Source organism: Cyprinus carpio, chromosome A17 (assembly GCF_018340385.1).
Source record: "Cyprinus carpio isolate SPL01 chromosome A17, ASM1834038v1, whole genome shotgun sequence".
NCBI lineage: Eukaryota > Metazoa > Chordata > Actinopteri > Cypriniformes > Cyprinidae > Cyprinus > Cyprinus carpio.
The window spans coordinates 16,450,132-16,469,072 of record NC_056588.1 but is presented as its reverse complement, the minus strand read 5'-3'; the positions used below and the strand labels follow the sequence as shown (position 1 = coordinate 16,469,072).

General features: G+C 37.6%; 1 protein-coding gene and 1 long non-coding RNA gene across 2 annotated transcripts in view; one reads left to right on the top strand and one right to left on the bottom strand.

Annotated features, from left to right (window-relative positions):
- Nucleotides 1-2,714: 2,714 nt before the first annotated feature.
- LOC122148181 lies at nucleotides 2,715-3,088 on the bottom strand. The gene is made up of 3 exons (XR_006162162.1): nucleotides 3,028-3,088; nucleotides 2,888-2,992; nucleotides 2,715-2,782 (listed from the first exon to the last, which is right to left on the bottom strand). It is a non-coding gene; the product is annotated as an uncharacterized LOC122148181 (long non-coding RNA).
- Nucleotides 3,089-9,044: 5,956 nt separating this feature from the next.
- LOC109094545 (lysophospholipid acyltransferase 2-like) overlaps nucleotides 9,045-18,941 on the top strand; it is a 45,151-nt gene continuing 35,254 nt past the window's right edge. The window contains exon 1 of the mRNA XM_042774243.1: nucleotides 9,045-9,378. Coding sequence (XP_042630177.1) covers nucleotides 9,301-9,378 — 78 coding nt within the window. The 5' untranslated portion in view covers nucleotides 9,045-9,300. The remainder of the gene's footprint in view (nucleotides 9,379-18,941) is intronic.

The window sequence follows — 18,941 nt, the reverse complement described above, 5'->3', positions numbered from 1 at the left end:
TGCATCTCCTGCACTTCATCAAGCCACTCCCATAATAGCTGTCATCACTCAAATCTAACTTAGTTAGCGATGTACGAAGAACAGGCCCTATGTTTGCATAAAAAACACTAACCCAAAACTGGCCCAATGACCCCATCCCTAATATCAAACAAATAAATAAATATATTTTACAATATTTTATATTTTTATAAATATATGTCACTGATATGCGTTAAGTACAATCGCTATATAGTAGTAATCATGCAGACAATGTTTTCTCTACAAGGGTCCCACAACTGCCCCTCTCTCACAAAACCCATCATCTAGCACAGTTTTATCATTGGTAGAATGAAAAAGCAGCATTCATGCAATATAAAAAATATAAAAAAATAATTTAATAAATGCACATTTACAATAAGCACTTAACTCAAATAACTGTTCAATTATTAAACAAATAACTACATAATTGGCTGAAATCAGCTTGCTTTCATGTAGTGGGATACTCTTTAACTGAATTAAAACTTTAGCCCGTCTGGTCTTCACTGAGATGCAAGGGCTGATGCAAAGTTTCAGGATGTGAACGCGATATCTAAACAAGAGCAGAGCCAATTCATAAGAGAGCACTGTATATTTAAAAGCACACATCCAGTTTTGTGCAAGAGTGAAGGAAATCTGCCTGCATGTGTAGAGATTCTTGCTCATGCATTACGTGGATGCGATATCGCGATACAGTAATGCTCCCTTGACATTTGTCATTAAAATGACACCATAGAGACTACATAAAGAAAGTAGTGTCTGAGTTGTGTAGTGTGGGTTCACATATGCATGCATGAGGTGCACATGTGTATTGCGCATGTCCAATAATCAGTGTGTTTGTTCTGTGTTACAGTCTATCCTCAAGCGATGATGAATGGTCAATCAATGAGCCAAGTCCCAAAAAAGGTTATCGTCCCGTCCCCCATCATCACACCACACACCCCCAGAACTCCTGCATCCTCTGCCCGTTCCTTGAGTCCAAGGTCAACTCCCAGAGGAATATCTCGTTCTCCACAGGGGAGAAAAAGGTCTGCAGGTCGCATGTCAGCGGACAGTGACATGGGCATTTGGAATGACATCAGCGTGGAGGATGAGGATCCAGTGCTACCCAATTTTGTTCCAAAGAGAAATCCAGGAGCTCAGCTCATCATGGACCGAATGTATTCCCCTATGCAACTATTTCAGCTTTTCTTCCCAAACTCTGTGGTGGACACCATTGTGAAGAACACAAATAGTTATGGAAAAATGAGGTCTGAAGCTGGGAAGAAATTCCCGTGGGTCCCTATGACGGTGAAGGAACTATATTTGTATATTGCGCTTGTTATTTACATGGGGCTCCTCAGCACAAAAACTATTGTAGATTACTGGTCAGGCAAAAAAATTTACAATTTACCTTTTCCAAAATCAGTGATGTCCAGGGCTAGGTTTCATGCCATCTCTTGGAACCTGCATCTTTGCAATCTTGAGGAGGATCGAGCGAATGCGCAGAAAAAGGGGACTCCAGAGTATGACAGACTTTTCAAAATCAAGCCCCTGTACACTGACATCATCACAGCATGCAAAACGTACTTCCATCCAAACAGACAGCTAGCAGTGGATGAAAGGATGGTGGCGTCTAAAGCAAGAATCGGCTTCAAACAGTACATGAAGGACAAACCAACCAGGTGGGGTTATAAACTCTTTGTTCTTGCTGATTCTTCATGTGGCTACACATGGAACTTCTTTGTTTATGAAGGTAAGTCTTCTTTGGCCACAGGTAAAGGATTGAGTTATGATTCTGTGATGCGCCTCTTGGATCTGTCTCTTCTTGGCAAAGGCTACCATGTGTACACGGACAACTTCTATACAAGCCCAGGCCTTTTGTTGGACTTGCTGGATAAAAAGACACTTGCGTGTGGCACGATACGCTCCCAAGTACAGGGCTTTCCTAGAACAAGGGCCAATGAGCTCAGCGAAAGGGCACAAAGAGGATCCATACGCTGGCTCAGGGAAGGTAAGCTCCTCTTTGTGAGGTGGATGGACACAAAAGTGGTTTCAATGTGTTCAACGATTCACAAGGCATATGATGGATCTACCGTTTCTAGGCGTGTAAGGAATCCCAAGAGTGCGTGGGAAACGCGCCAAATTCCAATTCCGGCGGCAGCAAAGGACTACAATAAATATATGGGAGGTGTGGACCTTTCAGATGCTCTGATTGGTTACTACAATGTCATACACAAAACAAAAAAAAAGTACAACAACACCTTTTTTCATTCAATCTATATATAATTCATTAACAAACAGAATAATCCACCACCAGCATCTGTTGAAATCTCAGAACAAGACCCCTCTCAACCAGAAGGCGTTTCGAGAGGCACTCGTGGCTGAGCTGGCAGGGATTGTCATACCGCCCAGAGCATCAGAAGCCGAGGAGCCATCCACATCATGTCCACAAATGCCATCCACACAAGGGACCTCCACATCTGCTGTCGGGGAACAGCTATGCTGGCCAGAGTATTTCGGATCAGATGCCACATGTGGGAGGAGAGTCTGTGTCCTGTGCAAAATTTCAGGTCACAAAGTAAAGACACCTGTGTACTGTATAAAATGCAATGTAGCTTTGTGCTTTGTGTCTTCAAGGAACTGCTTCAAAAAATGGCACACTGAGAAACCCCCTGAAAATGATGAGGAAAAATAAGTATTTTGTTTTGTCAACAGAAGTTTGACTAAAAGCTGTGCACTTATCCCACTGAAGTGCTTAAAGTTAATTTTTTCTTTATATAGTAACCTCTTACAGTGTGGATTACCTCATTATATAGTAACCTCTTACAGTGTAGATTACCTCATTATATAGTAACCTCTTACATTGTAGATTACCTCATTATATAGTAACCTCTTACAGTGTGGATTACCTCATTATATAGTAACCTCTTACATTGTAGATTACCTCATTATATAGTATCCTCTTACAGTGTGGATTACCTCATTATATAGTAACCTCTTACAGTGTGGATTACCTCATTATATAGTAACCTCTTAAGGCCTGTACGGGATTAGTATTATTTTGGGACCTTGTGTGATTTTGAAATGACCCCCCCCTCACATCTGAATTTCGTGTGGTGCATTAGCACGGGATAAGCGAAGCCTGTGATTTTACTTGAATTTACTGACTTATCCGGGATACTTTTTTGTAAAGTTGATCTTTTTGTGTCTTTGTTTTATTTATTTATTTATTTATTTCCGGACCGACTAGTTGTATTAGTATTTTGTAAAATAAAAAGCAAGAAATGGTCTCCTTTTGCTTGTTTGTCACATGATATGAGTCAGATTAAGGCTGGAGTACACTACATAACTTTTATACGTTTTTTTTTTGCCTCAATTTGCAGTCTGCACTATTTAACATTAGTTGCTGAAAATCAGAGCCAGTTTGCAGATTTTAGGAAATTAAAGTTGACATTTCACAGACAGGTGCGTAGTGGATGATGGGCACAGACATTTTGTAACAGTTTACAAAGTCTGCAAGTGTGTGATGCTTTATGTTTTAAAATCTGTTCTGATTTATCTGAAGTGTTTTGTATTCCAGCCTTTAGTGTGATAAAATATTTGAAGATTCTATTGTCATGTACAGTTTATAGTAAAAGTAGCATTTCTGACCAATTTTTTTCTGATCATTTTATCGATATCGCAGTGGTGAACAGTTTAATTCTCCACCAGCATCTGTGGAGAAGATCCACCAACAATATTTGAAGATTTTATTGTCATGTATAGTATATAGTAAAAATAGCATTTTTGAGGTAATGTTTGCAGTTCAACAGAAGACACCCTTCTAATTGGTGCAAAGCTTCCTTGGGCGAAGGAAAAAGGTGGATAACCTTTAATTAGAAAGTGTAGAACAGAGGTTCCCAAACTTTTTTTTTTAAAAGGGTGTCAGATTCTATGATATGGACACTCCAGGCAGGGAGCCGGATGCTTAAATACTGTGGGTATAGAAAAGAATCATCCCCCCAACCCCTTTACAATAATCACATTTTGTTGCTTTGCAGCCTGAAATGAAAAAAGACACTGTTTTTTGTTTTATCCAGCTGTAATTACTCAGTGCAACTTATAACATCCAAGAGAAAGATATAACACCAACTGTGTCCGTCTCCATTTCACGCAGCAAAATGTGATTATTTTAAAGGGGTGATTCTTTATATAAAAAAAATAAAAATAAAAAAAAAGTGAAAAGTGACTTGACATACAGCCAAGTATGGTGACCCATACTCAGCAATGGTTACCTCCAAAGAAACACATACAGCCATCATCGCTTTGCATTAAAATGGCCTCAAATGCAAGGAAATTGCTATAAAGAATATATCAACAATTTCAAGGAGAGAGGTTTGAATCTAAAAAATAAATCATAAAGATTTCACAGAATTGAACAAGTCTCAAGAACATCCCATACTGTCCAGCAAGCACCAGTCTCTTTCTGAGGAGTCAGTTACATAATCGTGTCACCAGCAGTGCAGAGCTGGAAAATCAACTGTTTGGAAAAGAAAAGGTGAACGCTACCATGAGTCCTGTGTTGTGTCAACAGTGAAGCATCCTGAGACCATCCGTACACTCAAAATGTTTCGGTCTAAATTTAAATTAAATTACATAGCAAATGTCCATCCATTTAGATTACATAGTTTTAACATAAAAGAAATCAAGAAATTTAATGTTATTCATATGCATCAGTCATACATGAATTAAACAGGTAAGATTTATGTAATAGTTCACAGCAAAGTCCCCACACTGTTCAATGTTTATGTGTTTCCACACTACAGAGTGTTAAAGTAGCACTGAAGCAGCGCTGGAGTTAAGATAATTATGTGATGATTGAGCATTAATGATGAACAGCTGCTGTTAACAAGCAGAATCACTGAAGAAAGTTTTTTTTTTTTATAAGAACAGATAAAACAACCAGTGTAATATTACCACTGAAAAAAATCAAGGATCAAGAGCCCAACAAAAGGACACACTGGTCTCCTTTAATTACAAAACAAACAAAACAAAACAACAAACAAACCTCAATAAATTCTCTATTAGAGCTTCTCTAGACGCCTGACAGAAGTAAAGTCAGGCTGGCTAATAATGAGAAGCTGGTAAAGCTGTTTTAGGAGTTGTTTAATCAGATCTTGAAAGATTTAATGTCTTTTATTTCAGTTGATTTCATCTTCGTCTGTGGCAGAAGTCAGTTGTAGTTTTTGTGTTTCTCTTTTCTTAGGTGATTCTGCTTGTTAACAGCAGCTGTTCATCATTAATGCTCAATCATCACATAATTATCTTAACTCCAGCACTGCTTCAGTGCTGCTTTAACACTCTGTAGTGTGGAAACACATAAACATTGAACAGTGTGGGGACTTTGCTGTGAACTATTACATAAATCTTACCTGTTTCATTCACGTATGACTGACACATATGAATCACATTAAATTTATTGATTTCTTTTATGTTAAAACTATGTAATCTAAATGGATGGAAATTTGTTATGTAATTGAATTACATAAAATTTAAATTTAGACTGAAACATTTTTTTGAGTGTGTGTGGAGTTTCAACCAAGGGAGTGGGCTTTCCCATAATTCTGCCCAAAAACATGAATAAAATGAATAAAAAATGGTATCAAAACATCCTGCAAGAGCAACTTCTTCCAACGATTCATGACCAATTTGGTGATGATCGGTGCATTGTCCAGCATGATGGAGCACCATGTCACAAAGCAAGAGTGATAAAGAAGTGGCTCGAAGATCATTACATTGAAATTTTGGATCTGTGACAGGGAACTCCCCAGATCTCAATCCCATAGAGAACCTGTGATCAGTCCCCAAAAGGCGAGTGGACAAGCAGAAGCTCACAAATTGTGATCAACTCGAGAACTAATAAGGCAAGAATGGATCATCATCAGTCAGGTTTTGGCCCAGAAGCTAATATCCAGCGTGCCAGAGCAATCTGCAGAGGTTATGAAGAACAAGGGTCAACACTAAATATTGACTCGTTATATTTTTTGCCAATAAAAGCCTTTAAAACATATGATGTGCTTATTGTTTTTCAATATACAATAGAAACATGGAAAAATAATCTAAAAATACTGAAGCAGCAAACTTTGCAAAACACAAGATTTATGTCACTGCCAAAACTTTTGGCAATGACTGTATAGGGAGAAGCATCTGGCTGCCGGAGTGTGTGTGTGTGTGTGTGTGTGTCTGACAGTATCTTGAGTTGTGCTGAGGATGTAAAAATATGTAAATCTCATTTTTAAAGGACAAAAATGATAATATCTAGAATGTCTTTATGGTGTTTAGTCTATAAACATTTATTTTGCATGTACAAAAATATCTGCAATTTGGCCTATTTTTCATTACTCCCTTAATCAATAGGCCAACATGTCTATATAAATAATATGATAAATAAAAGACTGAATTTCCGAATTACTGAATTGTTACAAACCAGCTGCGTTACCGACATGGTTTTACTTGTTTGTGTATGGCAAGAGTTTAACGTGCATCCTGTCAGACTCAGTGGAGTAAATGTCTCCCAGCCGCTCAGACTGAGGACCCTCGACACAGAAGATGGTCCGCTCCTGCCCTGACTCTTCATCCTCTTATGCCCATACGTCTGTCGTTGTGCTTGCGTGTCGAGCAGGAGTTCAACAGAGACCCCTAGCAACGAAGCCTTGTACTAACATGCTGACCTACCAACGTTAGTACTTAATTATGTTTGTAAGCATGAAGTCCACTGGGCTAAGTAGGCTAGTACAAAAGCCAAACGAGCAGGTGTTGTTACAAAACGTAATTGGGTGAGAGAGCTAATCTGTGGACAGCCTGACCTGCTAGAACTATAATGGACCTTCGCTGTCACACTGTGACATTTGCATATCATTTTAATGGTTAACATCACAACTTGTAGTTGCTATTTGCACATGGTCTAGCTGTATGAAAGCAAATCGCCTAAACTGCGGTACAGTATATGTAAACGCTCCTTTGACAACGATCTGCTTTTGTTTTCATTGTGCATATCGCTTTCATTGTGCATACCGCTATGACTAAGAAATTGTCTATATGTGAATGTGTAACGTTATTAATGACGCATTTTGCAATAATGATTCATATGTTAATTATTATATTGATATCTAATCATGAAACTCTTGGTAGTTTGCTAAACAATTGTTGAAATTAAAATGTAACTGATTATAGGCCTATATAAAGTTGTGATGTGTATAAATATTTATTTGAATAAGATTTTGTTTGTTTGTTTGTGATTTATTAAATATCACAAATGGAACTCATTAAATAGGCATATTTAAGGGATGTTTTTTGTATTCCAACATGACCAGCAGGTGGCACTCTCTGACTGCTACACCATGCTACACTAGGATAGTTCTCTTCTACAATATATGAATAAAAACCCTAATAAATATATATATGTGTATGTGTGTGTGTGTGTGTGTGTGTGTGTGTGTGTGTGTGTGTGTAAATGAAAGTTAGAATTTTAAAATAAAATAAAAATAAAAATTCATGAAGTAATAACTAAAAATAAATAAAATGGAACAAAGGAAAATACACATTAGATACTTAAATGGCTTAAATACCATTTAGAAATATAGCCAAATAACTGAAATAAAGATATGTTTAAGCTGAAGTACTACAATTACTAAAACTAAAACTGTAATAAATAAGTAAATTACAGCTAAATAGAAATATAAAAAAACTAAAACAAATAAAAACAAGAATATATATATATATATATATATATATATATATATATATATATATATATATATATATATATATATATATATATATATATATATATAATAGAACTAAAAATAAATACATCAACCAAACCAACCAACTGGTTATTTATTTATATCTGGTTCTGTTTTTTTTACAGACTTTGTCTTGTTAAACCTGTTGGACATTGGACATCCTGTTGAGCACATAAAGCTAAGTCATGTTGACCATATGACCTTGTTGCATCTTATTGCATAATAAGAACTGTATAAATAATGGACCTTATGTAGTAAGTAGGTCAGATCTCAGTTCTGGGTCTAATCAAGGTCACAGACGTCAGGCATGTGTAGAAGATACAATAGCCCCTCATGTCTTTTTTCTATTTCTCTTCCAATACCTTTGTATTTATCATGTAATACAATTGAATTTTATCATGCAAGGGTCTATGACCATGGGGTCTGTGAATGTGCTGCAGGGGGTCAGTGTCCAGATATATAAATCCACAATTTTATCACATTTCTTATGTGATAACTGCTTAAATTAACATTTACTATTCATTTGTTGAGTAATAAATAGCTACTATTATACTGTTTGTAAATATTAAAGCAACTGTATGTAGTTTTGTGTATTTTAGAGACTTTATTAAAGCCCCGTACAGATGAGTTAGTGGAATTCACTGTCATACATATATAAATAATATAGCTGTACACATGCTTTTGTTGCTTGCTGTAAAGCAATCTGCCCTTTTCACAGAATTTCAGAGCATTTCACCAAACGTACAAACACATGCCTCTGCATAACAGGGAGTTTTGTATTGTTTGAATTTTTATGTTTATACTTTGCAAAGCTCTTTGAGCAAGGGCTGAAATTGCATGATTTATTGTTGTTGATTTTCTTAGAAACTCAATGGCATGCCACAGCTGGTCATGTGATGTCAACATGGCCACGCCCATGAAGGGGCAACCTGCCTCATGTAGAATATAGCAACTTTTTCTAGAAGACTGGTTGTCTGGAGTCTTATGTGCATGCACTGTAAATCATTTAAATATTTTTCAAAAGTGCAGTTTAAAAAAATACGTAAAATAGATTATATATTTAAAAATCATATCAAAAATTATATATATATATATATATATATATATATATATATATATATATATATATATATTATATTTGCATTTATTTTTTTCACTAATTTTTTTAAATACAATTGCATTGCTATAGTAAATGACGGGGATGAATGAGAGGGAGTGGCAGTAAAGTTCTTTTGAGTTGTGTGTGTGTGTGTGTGTGTGTGTGTGTGTGTGTGTCTGTTGAGCAGCAGTAGTTTGATGTAATGGAGGGGCTGGGCGAGTCAGTCCGCCTACACGGGCTTTGTGTTGATGTTCAGGCGGTGCTACAGCGCTGACAGTCCGCGACAAGAGCAACACCAGAGATCAGCATTCCCAACACCCGACCCATCCACCATAGAGAGGGGGAGAGAGGGAGAGAAAGAGGACAGACAGACGGTGTTTTGGGCGATCTGATTGTGAGGGAGCGGAGCTGGACTGAATCATGGCCACTTCTACGTCTTGCACAGGCTCCACGCTGCTGCAGCCAATTAGTCAGATTATTGATCTGCCACTGGACCAGGTAAACTGTCACTTTCACCAGGATTTATGTTTCGCTTTTGTCGTTCTGCCTAGCAAAGATCGCTAGCTGGTGTGGAGTCGTTTGCTGTAAATCCAGCACATTTGATGCGCACGTCTGTCACCGACAGCTGCACGATATAAGAGCGTTTTAGCACGGTATTCTTGTATATGACATAACAAGCCTGAAATTCATCTTCGCGCAGTTCATAACGCCCGTTTGCGTTCTTTTCCTCCCTGTATTTTTCTCAAAATATTGACTGATGACAAATGAGTCACTGGCTGTGATGCTAAACCAATTATTTTACCTGTTTAGACAGCATTTTAGGTATCTAGGTGGCTTCAGAGATATTCAAACACAAGGCTCGCGAGCGAAGTTGTCTAAGTAGGCAGCTCGATAGGGTTTGACACACCGCCATAGTCACGATTTCGCCTGTGCTGGAGTGACGTTCTGCAAATAAAAACAGAGATTATATTTACAGATGTCCTTAATACAACCCGATGTATCATGAATTATTAAAGTAAAAGTACACTGTACCGTTAGTTAAGGCAGCGAGACGAGAGTTGTCTCAGTTCCCCTTTTTTGACGTTGTTATTTTGTTGAGGGGTCGTCTTCTTGTACAGTATGTTCGTCTTTTTCTCAAGGTGATTTATCTAAACGTGGAAACTATTTTATTTTTATGTGATTTACTTTGGAATTTGCAAGACCAGAGGTTTCTTTGTTACTATACGTTTTAAATAGTGGTGGGGACTTTGATTCATCAAGTGACTCGAATCTTTTGAATCAGTGCACTAAAATGATTCATTAACTCGTTCCTTGTTTCCTCAAGTTTTTTTTTTTCTTTTTCTTTTAAAATAATACCTAATGGAAGTTGTTTTTATTGAATCAAATACAATAAACAACAACAATAAAATAATACCTATATTTAGAGAACATCAAAATCAATAATATAATGCTAATATAAGTATGTGTATGTGCATATATGTATGTATAACACACACAGTTGTTATCCAATGATAATATTTATATTTAAAATATTATACCATATTACACCTTATTTATTTATTTATTTGTATCCCATATATTGGTGTTTTTTACCAAGCACTTTTCAGCAGATACATTCTGTGGTTGTTGGAATCCTTTGCCTGTCGTAGATATAGTGTTTGTGTGTGTGTTGATGAATTATTAATAAAGCCTGTGGATAAGTCATATGCCTCAGGTTAAGTCATATCTTTCTTTCATAACCCTTTGCAAAACTAGTTATTCAGCATCTGTTTCCAATGCTGCTGTATTAAGCTATAGTGTGGAGGTGTGATGAAATATTCATCAAATGTAGCAGTTAAAATCGTGGCTGCCATGCATGAGAGTAAGTGATAGAAAGTTCACTCTCGTGTACAGTGAGATGTTCTGAAGTGCATCTAGTTGAAAGCCAGTTTTTATCAATGTGATGTAAAAAGTTGGTTAAAACTATCATTCACATTGTTGATTATGCAGAAATTTTCATGATGGACTCAGCTTTGTTCAATTTGTTTACTTACACATGGAATTATTAATCATACAGCAAATAGCCTTCTCCAGACATGGACAGCAAAACCTCAGTGTCCGCTGACTGGTGTCGCTTGTTTGTTCAGATACTACATCAGTTAGTCTTGCTCTGTTCCGACTCCAGTGTATTCGCTGCTGCACACATATTGTACTTTCAGATTCTTTGAACTCTTTAGCTGGTGCTGCCCATCTCGTAATGCAAGTCTGGGCAAGAATGAGTAAAGAAATGCAGTCATTCTGGAGTGTAGACATTCTAAAACACCCACCTGTTCAACCTCTTTATCGTTAAGATGATACATATCTTTTATGGGTGTGGGACCCAGCAGCTAGAGTGTTAAAGGAATGGATAACCCAGGCAAACTCACTCTCAGGTCATCCAAGTGTAGATCGGAACAGATTTGAAAAGATTTAGTATTACATCCCTTGCTCATCAATGGATCCTCTGCAGTGAATGGATAGTGTCAGAACGAGAGACCAAACAGCCGATAAAAACATCACAATAATCCTTAAGTTATGCATGACTCCAGTCCGTCAAATAATGTTGAAAAGCTGCGTATTTGTAACAAGCAAATCCATCAAGGCAGTTTAACTTTAAACCATTGGTTCTGGCTAATATATGAGTCCATTATCCATGACGCTTCCTCCTGTGAAAAGTCCATTCGCCTCTCACATCAAAATCCACCGACATTTTTGTTTAGAGCTGTTTCGGCCTGTTTTCATTTGTAAAAGGTGCTTGATCTGTGCATATTTCTTTCCTGATTCAGATGAGGCTACTTTTGTCACTGGAGAACGCATTATATAATGATGCATTATAAGGATATAATCTGTCCTAATGAAGAAACTAATTTATCTACATCTTGGATTGCTTGAGGGTGAGTATAGTTTCAGCAGATTTTCTTTTTGGGGTGAACTATTCCTCAATAAAGTCGTCAAGATAAATCAAGGATGGAAATCCAAGCAAAAAAGGTGGTTTTCGATCTGTAAGTCCATTTTTTTATGTCCACAGATTTAGTGCCCTTTGCTCTGTCGTTGGTATGCCTCTTCACCAGCTTTTTTGAATGAGATTTTGTCAGGCCTCAAGCCTACAAACCCTCTCCCGACACAAGTCCACTCCAGAACTCCTGTTAATGTGACAGGAATCAATAACTCAGCCCGAGCACATCATGATATGAGCTGTCAGGATTACTGCATCCTGAGCTTTAGCCAACATAGGAGTCGAGACATATAGATCTGGTTCTGATTATGTAAGATGTGGCTTGCTAGGCTAAGGTCAAAATTTTATGCCGTAAGATGGCAGTGTATAATTTGAAACCATTGAAGTTAAAATAGCCGTGTCACTAAGGGCACTTCCCTGTCAGCTGCGAGAATATCGTCTCATAGGTCCTAAAGCCGCTGGTTTCCTGGTTTGCATTTCAGTGCACTATAGTTTAATGCATAGTTCACCCAAAACTGAAAGCTGTCCTCATTTAGTTAACACGCACATTGTTTAAAACCTGAATTACTTTCTTTCTTCTGGGGAACACAGACTTTGGGGTCCAAATAACATTGGAACATTTTCATTTTGGGGTGAATTTTCCTTTATTGGTGAAGAGTGTTATATTTTACAATACAAAATAACCAGCATCATATATAGGTTAATTTAACTGGAAAAGTGAAAACATACAATAGTGACTCTTTTTGAAATCTTGCTCTCAACCAGCCTGGCAACAGCAACATTGGGTCAACCAATGGTGTGAGTTTAGGGCATGGCTATCTGTTTGGCTTACCAATGGCAGACAGAGGGAGTTTTTGGGGAAACTGTTTTGAAAACATTGTTTTTGTTTCCTGCTTGATGTTAGTGGTGCAGAAATTACCCACTTTGACTTTAGAAACACTTAACAGAGGTAGAAGCCAGACATAGACCACAAGGATATGATTGGCCACAACTGGTCTTTAAATCGGTGACTAATGCCTTGTTCTACATAAAACAATTCCTCTCAAGATCATTTTGAGGCAGTGCCTTTACTAAATATTCTGGTTGAGCTTCAAAGGTTGATGAATGCCAGTAGGAGGACTCATATAATGTGTGGCCAAAAGATTTCAAATGGACTATGTTCCATTCATTTGTTAGTACTTCACTAGTCCACACTTGAAAGAACACTTCTTTCTCAGAGCCAGATTTACTAACAGCTTGCGTCAGCGCAAACCGTCTTTTCGCGTTAAAATAGTACTGTCAGGATTACTAAAGACATGCAGTGAAGAATAAGTGCTGAAAAGGCATAAACACAGTTATTTTTGCACCTGACCTTATTGAACATGCATTTGTAGGAGTTTCCCTTTCAGACGCAAAATTTATGCGAGGAGAGCATTAAAATAAATCACGCAACATGATTTACTAACGTTTGCGCTCGTCAAATAACTGGTATTTGTGCCATTATTTAATGCTCCAAAAAGCATGTCTTAAAGCAGAAGCTAATTTGCGCTGCTCTTGGTAGATAGTGTTGGTTATTATGGAAATGATCTGGCTGCGTCTGTGTTCTGTAATTTGCACATTGTCCGTAAATCACCCGTAGAAATTTCCACTCCCATTTGCGTTTTTTTGAATTGCGCTCTAATGCTAATTTGCCCTGTTCTGGCCTTAAGAACGATAGCTACACAAACTTTCAGCAAGTCAAATGGTGAAGATTTTTGTGGATGAGATTACTAAATATTCCAAATTTACATAGAAAGATGTGTATTTGCTTTGAAGCACCACTGCTATTTCTTCCAAAGCATTGTGCTCCTGGTTAAAGACTCTAGAGTCTAAGTCTCACTTGTTTCTCCCTTCACTACCTGTTGAAAGTCAGGTGCTTAAGTTTTTGTAGCGGTTTGTAATTAGGAAGCTCACAGGTCTCTTGTCGTTCACCCCAGTGAGCACAGCAGGAGCATGAGGCGCAGCCCTGATTTCTCAGAGGAGGTATATGCCCACCCTCTATCTCTCTAAGTGGGCACTCTCTTGGGACCAATTGCCTCTGCTTGAGTTCTGCTTATGGGAGTGTTGTACTAAAGTGTGGTACTTTCCTTTTTCCATAATGTGCTAAAGTTCAGCTTGGTCATAATTCAGTTTGATTTTTTTTTTCAGTGGATTGGTTGCAGTATATGTAAAAATGGGTTTAAGTTGAAATAGTAAATTTACTAAAACTAAAATAAAAAAAGAAATAGCGTTTTGCACCTGGCTGTTTCTGGCTTCCTCCTATATGTGTCTTCCAGGGGCTGTCACTGAAATCATCCGTTAAGAGAAATAATTTCACTGTGGCATACAGGGACAGCTTATAGAGTTGCCAAAGACAATGAATCTGCTTGCTCAACAAGAACAGGAATGATTTGATGATATTTAGAGATTTGTTGGCTTGCTTTCTAAAGCACTTGTTTAGGAATGATAACATTTCTCCAGAGCAGTACAAGTCAGAAGAGTTCATCCAAAGAATCTCAATATTGGTAGTGTTTACTTTAATATAGACAGAACTGGATCATTGAAGGTAAACGTAATATTATGCAACTGTGCATCTCCTTTAAATGTATAGTTGACCCAAAAATGATGTTTTGAAGAATGATGGTAACACATTGGCGGTAGCCATTGACTTCCATAGTATGGCTACCGTCAACTGTTTTTCATCTTTTGTTTTCAGCAGAAGAAAAAAACTCATACAGTTTCAGACCAACTTGAGAGTGAGTACATGATTCATTTTTTGGGGTCAATTATCCCTTTAAGAACAAATGGTGCAACAAAATTAATTACAGATTTAGTTACAAACTAGCTAGTAGTGACTACTACTGATGTGGAATTTATGTTCCAATTTAAGTAAGAACTTGTGATCCGCTGGTGCAACCCTACCCTGGTCTGAACCTCCAGTCAAAAGAAATACTAACAGACCATCTTGAAGCAATTTTCTGTCTCCTTAAGACCAGACAGCATTCCTTGGCTTCTTTCAGACAGCATCTGCTGATGACAATGCTCAGGTGTGATGTTATTTTGGACTGGTGCGTGTTGTGACTCATGGCTGATATGAAGGAAATTGATCTCATTTCAGTCGCTTTTCTTTCTCCGTGGCTTGCTGTCAGTCTCATTTCCAGCCTCTGTGGCAGCGTTGTATCCTAGCAACCAGAACTTTTAGAAACTGATTGTAAGTCATTACAGTTTGTATGGTGGGATTGCCAGCGTGCCCCTTTCTGAATGTGTCATCTGATTTAGCAGTTCTTAAAAAAACACATATTATTTTTAGCCCTTTTCCTTTTGCAGGCTCATTATAAGATGGTAAAGCTTAGTTCAAGTCCAACTGCTGAAAGTACACGCATGGAGAATCTGAATCAGCATGCCTTATTCTTCTCCAGCAGATGCTCTTTGTCCCAGGTGGATTGTAGAATTGCAGACTGCATTGAAAAAAAAAAACTGGTAAATGGAGGCAGTTGTCATTTAATTCAGTGGAGCTGAGATCCAAGCTGAGTAAGAAAGAAAAAAAAAGAGATAATAGAGTGCAGAAGGCCAAAGGAATGATTCCTAAAACCCAGAAATGAGTAAGCATTATTGAACTTCTTGTTCCATCGTCCCAAAGTCAAGAGTTTGGGATTTCTTGGTGACATATTACATGTCTAATATTACGTAACTAGTAGGTTTATTAGTTAGTACACATTCCTCAACTTCTATTTGCACAGAACAACTGACAAGTTATACTGTATGTGACTCAAAAAATGTGGTCTTGTTATTTTTGCCTCATCTTCCCTATTTCTTCAGAAACACAACAGAAAGATGGCAACTGATGTTCATGTTAGGTGTTTACATCCTTTTCTCATTTTGACAAGCTTCCAAAATGAGATGTTGAAACTGACAGGAAATGTCACTGGCATTTGTTAAATTTATCACTTTTTGTTCTAGAGAGTTGCCTCCACAAGTGAGGGTGAGATTTTTGCATTGGTTTTGTATTGGCTAGCTCTTTGGATACTTTTGTATTCTGTTTGAGGTGGGGGGAATGGCAGCCATTTGTCATGCAGGGCAGGCCTGAATGGGGGTTTATTTATAGCTGACCAAGGAAGCTGTGATCATTGGATGAACATAAAGGGACGTAGCCGAAGCCTGCTGCCAGGTGACAGGAGTCTTTTGTGTTTGGTAAAGTGTTTGAAAGCAGGAGATGCTGCTTTGTGCTCCATTCTGCAGCTACAGCTTTATATGCAGGACGACAAAGGACAGTACAGCTTGAGCATTTGAGATCCTTCTTGTTAAATTTGAAATACAGTAAAAATAGTAATATTGTGAAATATTATTTCACTTTACATTTATATTTTAATGTCTTTAAAATGAAATATATTCATGTTAGGGCAAATTCAAATTTTTAAAAGCCATTACTCCAGTCTTCAGTGTCACATGATCCTTCATGATCCTTCCATGTGCTTCCCTAAAGCATTATTTTTTTTTTCTGATACACTATAATATTCCATGTTTTTCTTTTGTTATTTCTAGTTGACTTTCATTGTCCTGCTTTTTGATGATTTGAAATGTTTGTTAGAGTTCCTAGAAAAAAGCTCCTCAAAAAAAAAAAAAAAAAAAAAAAAGTCAGAAGATGCAAGGGAAGTCACAACTCGCTCATGTGCTCACCCTCTCTCTCTCTTTTCATCACCACATGATGATGGACTTGCTTCTCAACAGCTGAGGAAGTATGTTCTGTAGGTATGTAGTTGGGCATGCAACGTGAGGGAATTTGGTTGTTGTCAACAAGTGTGGCGTAACCACAAGGAACTTCCTTTGTACATTATTTTAATTTGTTTAGCTTTTTGAATCTGCCAACTTCTCAGCTCCCATGGCCTGAGAAATCAAAGTGTCCACTGGTTACTGATTCAGAGTGTAATCCGGGTTTTGTTTAGAGTCTCCCTTTATCTTCTCAATTGATGTTCAGGCTAAGTCTGGCAGGAAAACCCAGGTTTGATGTTCTACTAGCAGACAGGCCGATCCTGCCTCTGCTGCTTTCTGTTCTCAGTCTTTCTCTCTATTTTCCTCCATGTGGATGAAATTAAGAAGGCAACCTGCTTCTGTCTTCTTTATTTTGTGCCCTTACCAAGTGGACTAATGAACAAAGTGCCATTATTTTGGATGATGTAATTTGGAGTTGATCAACTTTTGCTTCAACGGTTGAGGGAAGCTGTGAAAATACTTGAACTGTAGACCTCTGTTTGGTTTGGGAGATTGAGATGAAGATATCCTTTTAGAAACTGAAATGTGAAGTGTTCAGACTGCTTAGTAGATGTAAGATCTGTTGAAACAATTCCTTAGTAGGGACCTTAGCCATATCATAAAAATACGGTTGTGACGAGTATTTTTCCCCACTGTCCTCATTGCACAGAATTGCCTGGAGAAAGGAAAACAAATAAACATGAATTGAAACATTTTTATATGTGGATGTTCATGTTAAATTCATACGCCATATGTCATTAAATTAGCATGAGCTCCTTGTGAATATGGAAAACATCTGAACTTGTCGCTTGGAATCAAGCATTACAAAACCTAATAAAATAGACACTTCTGGCACACTAGCTTCTTATCTTTGCCTGCAAGTGAAGTTGGAATTGCTGCCTTGCTGAGACCTATTTTAGAGATGGATTGCCAAGTGAATCAGTAAATACTGAAGAAAAACATTCAGCCCAGAAACAGAGATGAGGAGGCTTCTGCTGGCAGGCTGTTATATGCTCATCGGATGTGTTAGAGAGTCACACGTGCGAAATACAGAGTAGATTCCCATGGGAAACGGCAGGTCCCACATGCAGGTTTGGCTGGCCTGACTTGACAGGCTTGCTCCTTGAAACAGATTTCTGCTAAATTCTTACCTTTGACTCCCACTCAAAGTTTCTTTAACTAGTGGCCTACAGTATATTGGCAAGTGTTTTTGACTAATGATATCTAGAAATTACTTTTTACTTGCTTGCATCATTGTTTTTTAGCGTGCATGATAAGAGCTTACTTTAAGTTTGTTTCAGTATGAATGATCTGGTTTAGCGAAATTGAGTTTTTCATATTCTTTGTTTCATGAATAACGAAAACACGTTGATATTTTGGAGGCTGTTCATATGATGATTCTCACATTACTTCTGCTCATTTAAATTGTTTCATTGGGAGATGGAGGTCATTAATTGCTGTTTTTCTGTGTCTCATGAGCGTTGTGTTAAAAGTAGATCAACTTCTAAAAAATTTCGAAACCTTTAATTCTGCAGCACTCCAATGTTTTTTAAACACAAATTAACAAAATAAAATTGGCAATGAATGAAATATCGATATGTTAATACTACACATAATATTGTAAATAATCCAGCACCAGTAACTGCTTGGCACTCTATTACAGTAGGTTATTGTGTAATGAAACACAATACATTGGTTTGCAAGTGAAAAAAACATGCACTACATGTATAATTTAAAAGACAAATATAAGCTACATGACCAGTTTTGTTGGAAAAAAAAAATAACTTATGATTTGTCTCAGTAGTTTATGCAACCACTCACAGAACTGGTTACTTGCTCTGTAGGGTGCTTAAGTTCCTATGAGGGTTATGGGAGATTGAGATCTATGTAAAATCATGCCCAGTGTAGAAATATGTGTCAGACCTACTGCAGTCTCAAAAGAATAGCATTCCACACTGCCAGAGGAGCTGCCAAAGGAGTTTAATGTCCCTCCTCAAAGCCGATCTGCCTCCCTTTGGCGAAGTTGTGCTCTGTCGAGCAGTTGGTTGCTTGGATTCCAAATGTGATGCCCAAGTGGAGCAGTGACATGTAGTCAAATGGAACAAGTCTTGTTTACCCCTCTGCTTTGTTAATGGAGCAGCTGCTGTATCATAAAACATAAGCACATTTGAGAAAGTTTTGCTGTAGGGTGAAGCATTTAATCAGTTAAAAAGTGTAGCTCAGCAAATAAAAGACATTTGTTTTGAAGTGTGGACGTGCTGGGCTTCATGTCCTGGGGGGTCTCTTTTATTTTTTGGGATAAAATTGTGAAAGGCTTCAAAAGAAATAAAAAGAACAAGAC